Consider the following 13,476-nt stretch of genomic DNA (forward strand, 5'->3'; position numbering starts at 1 on the left):
TCCTTTTTTGCTGAAAGAACGTCCGATATCATAAAAATTCATTATCAAAACATAACAAAAACACAAGTAAAGAACGTTTAAGTATTCAATATAAATCAAAACACAAAGGTTACTCCTGATTAGTTTTCGAATTATTTTATTTAGGCGTTGAGACCCTTTGGTGACCACACAGTTTAAATGTCTATAATAAATACGTCGTGAGTTGTGGGCGTTACAGACGAACGTTCACCTAATCTGACCCAGTCAATGGGATATTTTAGCGCGCCAATCAATGGTCTCGGCTACACTGTTTTGCACATGATTCTAGGTTGTTCATTGCCGTATACATACCTACATGTTATTTTATATTTTTTTCTTAGCATAAAACCACATAGATAATGAAGACTAGATACTTTTTGTGATAGCTTCGGATCGTTGTTAAAATTGAATGAAATGATTTTGGCACATATTTATTTACCTACGAAATACATATTTCAGGTACGCTCGACTCCTAAATAAATATATATCACTGAATTTCATTTTTCATTACTGATTAACTTTGAACTAAATAATGTCTTGAACGTGACATTTTTATAATTTAGCAATATTTACGTTTTAGCTTCCAGTAAAATGGAAGAGGAACCATTGATGAATAGACAGAATTTACCTAGCATGAAAAAATCTCTGGACAGTGTATGGAGAGGTTCATTTGAAGAGCAGAAACCTAAATACCGATCAACGAGAGACAGACCGCAGTCATTAGTTTTTCCAAAGCAATATAGTTCAACAAGACCAAAAAGTTATTCTTCACTTCCAATGCATATGAGCCAAATAGAACAACAATACTCGTTGCACCCCCTAAATTACGAACAACCAGATGAAATTGTCAACATTGAACATGTGCAATCACAAGAGAGTCTCTTGAGCAGACAATCATCCCGTGTATTACCGCAAATACAGTCTCAAATGTCACCAAGGTTAAGAAATTTACAGTCTGAAATGTCACCAAGGTCAAACAGGTCCTTTAAAAAAAGGTCGTCTATTGAAAGACCATGGGGTTATGATTTCGATTCAGATGTGATTCGATCAAGGCGGAAATCACTGCGTCACCATTCACCTCACGAAACCTCAAGCGCCACACATGATGAAATAGCAGATTTGTACGACAGGATTTCGCACAGTAGACACGAAATTCCATCGCAAAATAACCAATATTTAGGAAATGTAGCAAGCGAATATAGACCACAACAGTTTGGCCAAAGTTTAGAACAAATGGAAAGCGAATATCGACGTCTTAGCAGGAGGCAATCTCCAAACAGAAGAAGTTCATCATCTTCTAACCGCCAATTTATGCCAATTCCACCACCTCCACCACCTCCACCACCTCCACTGCAAATTCCGAGAGATTCCGGTATTGACAGGAAATATGGATCATCTTTAATCAGACGACTTTCATCAAAGTTCGACCAGGGGATATATATACCGCCTGCTCCGAATGCTCCTCCTGTTCCACCGCCTCCGCCATTCACAATTGATGATTAGTTAAAGGAATCAGAAATTTTTTCTTGTCCAAATCAAGTGAATAAAATTGACATGCTCGATAATAATGTTCATTAATAAATAGTTTGTAAACTGAGTTAACAAATATTCAAATATAGAGATGGGGAAAGGCATTAAGGATGAAGGGGATGCCCCTCTCTTTGGGATTTTTTTTATAAAACGTAAAAATTGACCAAAATGAGGCTGAAGATTCTTTTTCCATATTTGACAGTCACTTCTTTGAAAGAAATTAAACGCTGAATAATTTAAATCAAAATATATCGACAGATTGCAATCTGGTAACGACGGGGCCGAATGAGAACATGCAAGAAAAATCATTCTAACATGAATCTTCTTTTTTCCTTTGATCTTTTTATGGAATAAAATAGAAACGACAAGCATATACCATAATGTATGCTTTAAAATGAAGCAACCAAATAATATTGCACGAAAAGTCACATGGGGCTATATGACTCAATAAGAAAACAGCCATGCAATAACCAACAACACTAAAACCAATATTGCATGGGTAAGCTCCGCCTCCTCAGGAAAAGATTACGCCTACAAGAAAGCACACGTATAAATGTCATTTTAATAGATTTCAAATAAAAAATACAAATTAAAGGAAATCTCTGCAGGTTTTTTCCGTTAGACAAGAGAACAAAAACTATAATGCCCACTCCTAAATTTCAAGAAGTGGCCGAAAAAAATAAATATAACTTCTGTCACTTCTGAAACAGAACATTTTTGCCAAAAAAACCGACATAATATACCAAAATGAAATGTTTCTCACATGCAGAGCTAATATAAAAGTGAATTAAGTTGAAGCTGTAATTTGAAAATTGAACTACCCCTTTAGTATTTGTAACGGTCTGGTCCTTTGACGTTTTATCACTGGAATGGCCAACACGCTCTTCCTCGACATATGAATAGAATAAAATATGTTTATTTCCAAAACTACAGGGCCCATAAAGGGCATATAAATCAGATGATCGACAAAATTGAAATGTGTACTAAAATAAAATATCTCAGTAAATATTTACGGATTTCCGATTATAAGCAAAACAAACAAAAAAAGACGATAATCGCAAATCAATCTAAGTTTATAAAAAAAATACACACCTGAGAGAGAACTAAATCATCGCCTTCGATGTCTCGCCAATCAGGAAAGGGTAATACGTCTGCCGTGCTTCCTTAAATATGTAGACACTGCGGTTTATTATATTTTCCCGCTAAACGATGATTTTTTTTTCTGCACGGACTGTCGTCTTTTCAATCTATAACTTAATGGGGCATTCACGTCACAAATCATTTATAGCAACGCCTTCCTCGTTAGCCAAAATAAACTTCTTACGCTTTGCGTTCGAAAGTTTATTTGTCTAACTCGGAATACTATGCTATAAATATAACGTAACAGAGAGTACTCTCAGATCTGTATTTTGTGTATTTTCTATTGTGAGGGATGTATAAATACCCTGCCACGTCCTGTCTGTCTTTTTGTTAGTTTTTTCTGCTTTGTATCGATCTGATGAGCTAAGCCTTTTTCAACTGATATTTATAGTTTGTTCTTATGTTGAACTGTAACAACACTGTCCCAGGTTAGGGGAGGGTTGAGCGCTCACAAACATGTTTAACCCCGCCACATTCTTTATGTGCCTGTCCCAAAGTAGGATTCTGTAGTCCAGTGGTTGTCGTTGATTCATGTCTGTCATATTTGTTTTTCGTAAATTATTTTGTTATAAATTAGGCCGTTAGTTTTCTCAAGTGAAATGTTTCATATTTTTCATGTATGGTCCTTTTATGGCCGACTATACGGTATGGGTTTTCTTATTGTTGAAGGCCGTACGCTTGCCTATAATTGCTTACACCCACTTCATTTGAACTTTGGTGGATAGTTGTCTTATTGGCAATCATATCACATCTCCTTATTTTTATAACTGTGTTTTTCTCGTTCCAATAACATAGTTATGTTGTCAGAACAACATGCCACTATAATATCTGTGAGTAGACATTTATCTAAATGAAAGTAGATGTGGGGTATTTAGTAACGAGAGCAATACAAAAAAAAACGCATCTTAAGTTCAACATACAGTCTTCAGCAATGAATAGGTACCTATACAATCTGTTGTAACACAATTGTGTTCCATACGATAATCATCAGGAAGTAACTACATACAGCAAAACCGAGACGATTACATGTAACCTTTAGACACTTAATAACAATCTGTACGAATATTATTGACATATACCCTGCAGCCACTAAATGACCATGTCTACTGTGAAATAACATGTATCCGTCAGGGGTTAATTGCATAGTTTGACAATTAACCACAGACTAGTATTACTCCACAACCAGACTACTACGTAACCGGCCTACAGCTATGGACCGTTTGTATGGACCACTAGACTATATAAGATCTCTCATTTTGGACTTCAAGACACAATTCGATCACACCAGAATTCGTCAGATCTCGGCCAGTGTCTCAGTGAAAAAACATTTATTTGAACTTTTAATCGCTCTTTGAATACTTGTAAATTAAGCAATAAATTCTAATTGACAAGTATTAGTTAACTTAATTGACTTCGCAACATAAGTCAAATTGGTGCCGTTCAGACCAAGGATCAACCAGGACTTCTAACCACTATACGATAGAAAGGAACCACGTAAGTTGCAATTACCATAGCTTTCATTCTTTTTTAATGGATAACCAAGATACTTCTATGTCAGCACAAAAAGTAGAATTAGCTTTCAATGGTGTCGCGAACGAACTTCATGGGTTAAGGGAAGTAGTTACTATTCAAGGCGATGTAGCCGCCGAACTAAAAGGGTTAAAATCAGCCATTTGTTCTCAAAACGTAGTTCAAGGAATAACGCCTTTTGAAGGTAATACGAAAGATTTTAAAGCCTGGATTAAGTCAATTGAAAAATATGCTTTACTTTTTAATGATAGGGATCGAATTAAGGAAATAGCTTTTCAAACATGTAAAGGGGCTTGTTCAGATTACATACAAAGGTATTTAAGAGACCATCGGGATACCACTTGGGAACAATTAAAAAAAGAATTAACTTCAAGGTTTGGAGAAATTACGGACCCTCAACATGCGTCAACTCTTTTGAGACAATTAAAACAAAAAGGGGACGAGTCTGTTCAAATTTATGCAGAAAATTTATTGAATTTGGCAAATGAGGCATATTCAGATTTAGATGGAAATAATGAAGCTATAGAAAGGGAACTCGTAGGCATTTTTATAGATGGTTTGGCTCATTCTTATTTAAAAATGAAATTAATGAGAGAAAACCCAGCTACTTTTTCTTTGGCAGTTAAAAGTGCAATGACTGAACAAAATTTGAGAAAAAGATTTACTTTAAGAACGGAAAGGGTAGACGAACCAAGGTATAAAACAATAAGACCAATGACATTAACTAGACCACGACGGACTGAACCTTTGAACTCTCATGAACCAATGGAAATTGATCATTATCGTGATGCAAAACGTTGTTATTCTTGTGGTAAAGTAGGTCATGTATCACGTGATTGTCGTTCTGGGGGAAATTTGAGACAAATTAATGCCGTAGAAATGCAAACATATCACGGAAATTCGGGTAGAAACAGGGAAATTAATTGTTATTCTTGTGGTAAGGTAGGACATATAGCACGAGATTGTCGTTCTAGGGGAACATATAGACAAGTAAATGCAGTTGAAACGCAACAATATCAAGGGAATTCGGGAAGAAATAATGAGATAATTTGTTATCAGTGTAATCAACGGGGACATATTAGGCCAAATTGCCCAAATAGAAAACCTAGGACTGTTAACATGGTAGAAAACTGGGGTGTATATCAGGAAAACTAAAGCGCTCTTGTCACGTTGAAGCCGGTGATGAGAGTAAAATTGAAAAGAAATTACCTACTTATTCTATAAATGTTGCAGGAGCTCCAAATTCAACTTTAATCAAAATTCAAAATCAAAGATATAGAGCTCTCGTAGATTCAGGCGCTAGTGTTTCTTTGATACACAAAAGAATTTTTGAAACTTTGAGGGATAAACCAAAATTACTAAAGAAAACGGCTAACTTACAGTCCGTAAATGGGGGGTCTTTACATGTAGAAGGTTGTGCAAACCTTACATTTAAAATAGGTAGTACAAAAGTTACTCAATTATTTTATGTTGTTAGAGACATGAACAGAAATGTTATTTTAGGAAAAGATTGGTTAGTACAAAATGGAGTTAGGTTATATTTTGATTTAGGATGTTTAAGAATTCAAAAAAATTATGTTCCATTAGAAGAAGATATTAATGTGGCTTCAATTGTAAGATTAACCGTAAATGCCGTATTAAAACCACAAACAATTAATGTTTGTCCCGTAGGCCTTAAGAACAATCCAAGTTTTGGAAGTACTAAATTGTTAGAAATCTCACCTGTAGCTTCAGGGTATGTTAGTACAGAACCAGGCTTAATGATAAGTAATACGGTGGTTAATTTTAATAAAAATAGGAAGTTTCCTTTGATGATTGTAAATAACACAAACAAATCAATTAGGTTAAGAAGAGGTTGTGTAGTAGGTAAGGCTTCTCATTTAGAAGAAATAAATTTAGTCAATGTTAATCAATCACAAGGAACTTCGGAACTCAAAAAGTTAGATGAGTCTGAAATAAGTGTACCACAAGAATTTAAAAAGGATATACTTAGAATGTTAAGGGATAATGAAGATATTTTTGCAACTTCAGACAAAGATTTGGGGTGCACTGATACAGTGCAAATGACTATTGATACCGGGGATCATCCACCTATCAGATTAAAACCCTATAGGGCCCCTCTCAATCAGAGAAAAATAATAGATAAGGCTATTGAGGAATTATTAGAGGCTAATATTATTAGGAAATCTAGGTCGGCTTGGGCTGCGCCTATTATTATCGTTTCTAAAAAGGATAAAACATCAAGGATGTGCGTGGACTATCGCAGCCTGAACGCAGCCAGTAAAATTTATTCCTTTCCGTTGCCCCTGATTGATGACTTGCTTGCTTCAGTAGGTAAAGCCAAAGTAATGACATCGCTTGATTTAAAGTCAGGATATTATCAGGTAAAGGTCAAAGAGTCGGATAAGGAAAAGACTGCTTTTGTATGTCACAAGGGATTATTTGAGTTCAATGTATTGCCATTTGGTCTCGCCTCAGGGCCCAGTTTATTTAGTGAATTAGTTACAGAGGTACTACAAGGGTTAGAACATTTTTCAACTGCTTACATAGATGACATTTTGATATTTTCCGAAACAGTGGAAGAACATTTAGGCCACATACAACAAGTTTTTGATAGATTAAGACAACACAAACTAAAATTAAAATTGAAAAAATGTAATTTTTTGCAAGATGAAACTAATTACTTAGGCTTTATAATAAGTAAAGATGGACTAAAACCAGATCCTGAAAAGGTTAAGGCCATTCAAGGCATGAAAGCTCCCTCGAATGTCAGGGAAGTTAGAGGATTAATAGGTTGTTTGAGTTATTATCGCAGATTTGTACCTTCATTTTCAAAAATTGCGGAGCCTATAGTTGCCTTAACTAGGAAAAACAAGGTTTTTGATTGGACCAACACTTGTCAAGTTGCTTTTGAAAAATTAAGGGGTGAATTAGTGAAAGTTCCCTTATTGGCATATCCAGATTTGAATAAACCATATGTGCTTTACACGGACGCTAGTGATAATTGTGTAGGCGCTTGTTTAACGCAATTACAAGCCAGCCCAATAGAGGGTGAAAATGAAGTTGAAAGACCAATTTACTTCCTATCTCATAAATTGAGTGATACGCAAACACGTTGGTCAACCATTGAAAAAGAAGCCTTTGCGATTCATTATGCCTTACAAAAATTGAACCATTATTTGTATAATGCTGAATTTGTGATAAAAACAGATCACAAACCTTTGAAATACATTCTGGAATCACCAATGCAAAATAAGAAAATTCAACTGTGGGCATTGAACATAACGGGTTATAACTGTACTATTCAGTATATTCCAGGGCCCCAAAACGTGTGTGCAGATTTTATGTCTAGATTACCTTCAGATGAAAAACGAAACGAAAATCCAGATCCGTATCCGGATATTAGTGACAATACTTACGAAATTAATGTGATTAATTCAAATAGATTTCATTTTTCTGATTATGCAAATAATGATAAATTAGTTGAAGATATTCCAGAAAAAGAAAATTTTCAGTTTGAAGAATTTGATATGTCAATCGAACAAATGAAAGACAAAACATTACGTGAGTTAAAGGAACAACTTGTAAGCGATAAGGTACCCGAGGCAGTGCAAAACAAGTACATCATAATAGATGACATACTTTATTACATTTCAAATGTAGATAATGATCCTATTATAAGGTTGTACATACCTTCTCATATAAAACAAGCAGTTGTAGAACAATATCATGATAAGAATGGGCACATGGGCATTGACAAAACATTTGATTCCATTCGTCAAAAATATTTTTGGCCAAACATGTTTAAGGAATTGTATAATTATGTCACTACTTGTGTACCTTGTCAATCACGCAATTTACAAAAGGTTAGAGCGCCAATTCAGGAAACAAAAATTCCGCCTTATCCTTTTTGTCATGTAGGGGTAGATTTGAGTGGACCGTATCCAACTACCATGTCAGGTAACAGGTACATTATAGGATTTATCGATTTATACTCAGGGTGGCCAGAAGCTTTTAGTGTCGCAACAAAAAGCACTGACAATGTTGCACATCTTTTGATTGAAGAAATTACTTCAAGGCATTCTGGGATTCAAATTCTAACAAGTGATAACGGAGGGGAAAACTGTTCTAAGGCTATGGAGGAAGTTTGTAAGGAACTTAATATAAAGCATATTAAAACTTCATTCTATCACCCTCAGGGTAATGCTAAAATAGAAAGATTTCATAGAACATTACATGATGTTTTGTCAAAATTAATAGAAGATCATTCCACAACTTGGGATTTATACTTGAACCAAGCTTTAGCAGCAATTAGATTCAATATCAATGAGTCCACCCAACTTTCACCTTTTTATGCATTATATAACAGGGATCCAGTTTTACCTTTAGATAACATTTTACAGCCTAGGAGAAAATACAATGGGGAAGAATATCATAAAATTGCCTTGCAACAACAACATAAATCATTTATGTTGGTTCATAAAACCATGAAAAAATCTAAGCAGAAACAAGCTAAGTACGCAAACAAACATAGCAAAGATATAAGGTTTGGGGTAGGAAACCCAGTTTTTTATAAAAATCATAGAAGGGCAAGCAAACTTTCAAAAAAATGGACTCCGTACTATAGGATTATAGAACAAACTTCACCTGTTAGTTTTATTTTAAAAAATCAGTTAGATGGGACAACCACAAAGGCTCATGCTGAACAAATTCGTTTGGCTAAGTTAGATTGGGAAATTCCTAACAACAATCAAGGTAGGACATTACGTAAAGCTGCATATGTAGTTCCCATTGAGTCACAATCAGAAGACTCCTCTGATGATGAAAGCATAGATTCAGACACTCCGTTAAATCAAATTGCAAAAAGATATAAAAAAGAAAGGGAAAATTCTGATGAAGAAGATGATATACCATTAATGGAGTTATCTAAAAAATTAAGGGGGAAGAAAATTTTCTCAGAACAAAATAATGTCAATAATAGTGAAATAGAAAGTGATGATCAAATCATAAAAGAAGAAGTAGAAAATTCGTCTACTAATTCTGAAGTTTCTGACATTGATGATAAAATGTCCAGCAGTCACGCTTCGCCTGTTGAATCTGAAATTTCCGACATGGAAGATAACATGTCTGTAAACCGGGTTAAAATAAAAAATAATCGGAAACCAACTGATAATGGGGCTAACGAAACAAAATTGGTAACCAAGGAACATGTACAAAATTTAGTAAGGGCTTTAATAGGTATTATGTAGGTATCAATTGGCTTTATAGGTCGTAAGAAGGATGCAAATCATTTAAAAATTTCTAAAACTTATAAACTATGTAATAAAACTAGTATTTATTCTCATTTTACAGAATGGCAGACAATGAAGAAAGCTTTGCCCAGCTAGAATCCCTCTATTTGTGGAAACTATTACCTGATAATTTATGGTGGGACATATATGTACAATTTAAGATCAATTATTTCCGGGAAATACTAGATAGAAAGAGAAGGGAACCTCTATTTAAGGAATTCCACGCTATACAGAAGCTTATTAACCTGTCGGATCCAATTATAATTGACAATTATTGTGGTTTACCCACAAAATTCGCAGAAATAATTGGACGCCGGAAACAATTTGCCGAAATACATAACTTATCCTATCAGGAGCATCTTAGGAAGTGGACGGTGGAGAACTTCAAAGCCATTGGATGGTTAAAACGATCCAATCGCTTTGGGGTTTACCACCAAGAAGTGATTCTAAACAAGGCAAGGAAAATGCACCGGATACGCATTTTCGATCTGATAATTAAATTTGAGACTGTGAAGGAAAACAACCAAACATTTTATTCAGGACTATCATATGAATTCCAAAATTGATAAAGGCCAGATAAATAAAATATATTATGATAATTTATATATGTATCATTATTTTTAGGGAGAACCAGTGATGAAGTGGTGGTGGTTCTCACTTGTTCTTTTTGGCTTAACCAGCCAATTCATTGTCAAGGAAAATGTCATGTTTCAAAAAATTAAGGAAATATCAACCACAAGGTCAAATTGGCTCATTACTTTTGTCGTAGACTTGGATCCTTTTGAATTATTTCTTAATAAAATAGAACAAGACTTGGGCAAGGCTTTTCTCGCTACACAAAAAGTTCACACAATTTCTATGTTTTACACCCCAGAAAAAAAACACATTTTGGCTACTATCTTAAGTCTACAAAGGGAGGTTGAAGGATTAAATCGGACTAAAGATTATTTACAATCACAATTCAATGATTACCAATCTTTATATTACGACGAAACGGCAAAGTTTAAAACTAAACGTAGCTTATTTCCTATTATAGGCAAGGCATTAAGTTTTTTATTTGGTACTGTATCAGACAGCGACCTGTCAAAAATTCGAAGAAATATCAAAACTTTGGCACAAAATCAAGATGCAATTCGTCATATTGTTCAAGATGGGTTAACTATCTTAAACACTACACAAACACATGTTTCTGAAAATAGACACAAGGTTAATGAGTTGATTGAAAGTGTTCAAGATCTTGGAAATAGACTTCAAACTTTTGCTACGGATTTAGAAAAACAAATTGAAGTTATGGGAAGTTATTTACAAGCTTATTTGCATATGGACATGATAATAGGTGAAATAAAGGACCTTATGAATATAGCCGGGGATTATTTAAACCATTTGCAATTACAACTAAACATGTTGTCCTTAGGACACATGTCACCCAGTCTTATATCACCCGGTAATTTACGAGTATTATTGACTGACATAAAACGACGACTACCGGCGACATTAAAGATACCTGGTGACGAAGTTAAAGATATTTGGAATTTTTATAAATTTTTGACCTGTAGTACAGTTTTGGACGAAAACAAAATAATCATTATCATTACGTTACCATTACTAGATATAAGAGACACTTATGAAATTTATAAGATTCACAACTTGCCTGTTCCTACTACGATAACTGATAAACAATCTGACTCGAGCAATATGGTTGCTCAGTATGAATTAGAAGCAGAAGTTATTGCTGCAAACCAAGAAAAAACTAAATATATGCTGCTAAATACCAATGAAATTGACAAGTGTTCCAATCCTTTAGTTAATTTTTGTGAAATTAAAAGTCCAGTTTATCCAGTTAATTTAAGTAAATTATGTATCATAGCCTTATTTGCCAATAAAGAAAATTGGAAAACAAGATGTACAGTGAAAGTACGACCAAACACAATTTTGCCTATGGCAACTTATTTGACCGATAGTATGTGGGCAGTTACAACCATTAATGAATTTAGAATCACTATTAGATGTGATGACAATACAAACATGTTGACGGATCAGATAATTAATCCTCCTACCACTATAATTAATTTAAAGCGAACTTGTACCGCTACGAGTGATCATTTGACCTTATTACCTACTTATCAAATGGAAAGTACATTTTTAACAGAAAAAACGTTCGAAAGATTCTTAAATACCTTTCAAGTACTGAATACAAGTTTATGGGAACCCTTTCATGCTGCTTTGCCAAATTTTACAAAGCTTGAACTACCAAGAGAACTAAAGGCGATTAAACAAATTCCTATGAACGCTTTGATTGAAAAACTTAGAAATTTAAGGGGAATTGAAAACGATTTTGAATTTCCAAATTGGGGAGTAGGTTTATCCCTGGGTTTGGGTGCGATATTCATTGGAATAGCTATATTTTTGTACTGTAAGTTTTTTAGAAACAAATCTTGGTTAGCCAAAAAGAAAGGTGTGAGTTCGGGTTCTAATGCCACGAACGATGGGTACCAAATGGTGACAACGCAAATGGTTGGGACAGAAGTACCTGATTCCAGAGAGAAGATTCCCTCTGCACCATTACTCAAAGACGATGCAAGACCGAAGACCGATGCTACCAGTCTCTTGAGAAAGATGTACCCAGAGCTAGATACGTCGACTACTTCGTAAAAGGACTGGATTGTAAACCATACAACGTAGACGACCGAATCCACTAGCAGAAGACGAACCGTGTAAATAATTTTAAAGTGACCCTATGAACTGTGTAAATAGAATTGTATAAACATTTGCGTTCCTACCCAGTATTGAGGAACAACTTACTATGATGGTGATGGAAATAAAACATGAACTATGTATACCGAAATATGGAACTTATGATTCGAATGAACTATGTGTAAATATATCCAGCTATTAGACTTGATGAATGTGATGAACTTATTATATCATGATATTGGACTCGTAGAACTTTATAAACTTTAGATATGTGGTGATGGTTACCGGAAACCTTACAATAAACTATTAGAATAACCTACAGGAAGAAAAATACCGTATTTTATTGAACTTTCGTTCTATTTTGGAGGGAAGGCATTATGTAACACAATTGTGTTCCATACGATAATCATCAGGAAGTAACTACATACAGCAAAACCGAGACGATTACATGTAACCTTTAGACACTTAATAACAATCTGTACGAATATTATTGACATATACCCTGCAGCCACTAAATGACCATGTCTACTGTGAAATAACATGTATCCGTCAGGGGTTAATTGCATAGTTTGACAATTAACCACAGACTAGTATTACTCCACAACCAGACTACTACGTAACCGGCCTACAGCTATGGACCGTTTGTATGGACCACTAGACTATATAAGATCTCTCATTTTGGACTTCAAGACACAATTCGATCACACCAGAATTCGTCAGATCTCGGCCAGTGTCTCAGTGAAAAAACATTTATTTGAACTTTTAATCGCTCTTTGAATACTTGTAAATTAAGCAATAAATTCTAATTGACAAGTATTAGTTAACTTAATTGACTTCGCAACACTGTCAAGTTTTTAAATTGCCCCTACTAAAAAAATTGGAATAAATAAACAAAGACAGAAACACAACAAACTAAAAAAAAACCACAAAAATTTCGGTATTAGCTTTCAGCTTGGTTCAAATTTGTTAAAATATTAAATCTCAAAAATATCGCAAATGTATTATTGGCTTGCAAGTCAATAATTCATCTCATATGAGTCCGTAGTTTGTGCGATTATACTTTTAAGGAGTTGATTGACAATTTCAGTAATGTTAACTCATCTGTAAACCTTATATACTAACGATCATCAAAATTAGTATCCTACTAGTATTATTACAGCTTTGTTTTTATCCCACCGTTCAATGCAGTTGTGTGACTACTAGATCATCGATCGATGCAATTAGGAGATACTGGTTAGACATATATATAAGTCATCAACACAAAAACAAACTT

At 34.5% G+C, this 13,476-nt stretch overlaps 2 protein-coding genes across 52 annotated transcripts in view; both read left to right on the plus strand.

Annotated features, from left to right (window-relative positions):
- The window catches only part of LOC127730143 (uncharacterized), a 60,508-nt gene extending 58,935 nt beyond the window's left edge, over positions 1-1,573 (plus strand). For all 50 annotated transcript variants that reach the window (XM_052238291.1, XM_052238293.1, XM_052238292.1 and 47 more), the window contains one exon: positions 599-1,573. In XM_052238291.1, the coding sequence (XP_052094251.1) occupies positions 599-1,521 (923 nt within the window). In that variant the 3' untranslated portion in view covers positions 1,522-1,573. The remainder of the gene's footprint in view (positions 1-598) is intronic.
- Positions 1,574-3,646: 2,073 nt separating this feature from the next.
- LOC127730144 (uncharacterized) lies at positions 3,647-13,016 on the plus strand. Of its 2 annotated transcripts, none has more exons than XM_052238346.1 (2): positions 3,647-4,182; positions 10,134-13,016. In XM_052238346.1, exon 2 carries the CDS (start codon positions 10,146-10,148, stop codon positions 12,159-12,161), a length of 2,016 nt encoding a protein of 671 aa, XP_052094306.1. In that variant the 5' UTR covers positions 3,647-4,182; positions 10,134-10,145; the 3' UTR covers positions 12,162-13,016. The 2 variants fall into 2 exon arrangements, with proteins under 2 accessions (XP_052094306.1, XP_052094307.1); XM_052238347.1 differs by lacking the exon at positions 3,647-4,182 and adding an exon at positions 4,203-5,155.
- The last annotated feature ends 460 nt before the right edge of the window (positions 13,017-13,476 follow it).

The sequence above is a fragment of the Mytilus californianus genome, unplaced genomic scaffold (genome assembly GCF_021869535.1).
Source record: "Mytilus californianus isolate M0D057914Y unplaced genomic scaffold, xbMytCali1.0.p SCAF_2, whole genome shotgun sequence".
Lineage (NCBI taxonomy): Eukaryota > Metazoa > Mollusca > Bivalvia > Mytilida > Mytilidae > Mytilus > Mytilus californianus.

Coding starts and splice junctions, on each gene's coding strand:
- LOC127730144 (XM_052238346.1), top strand. CDS start 10,146: ATGAAGTGGTGGTGGTTCTCACTTGTTCTTTTTGGCTTAACCAGCCAA.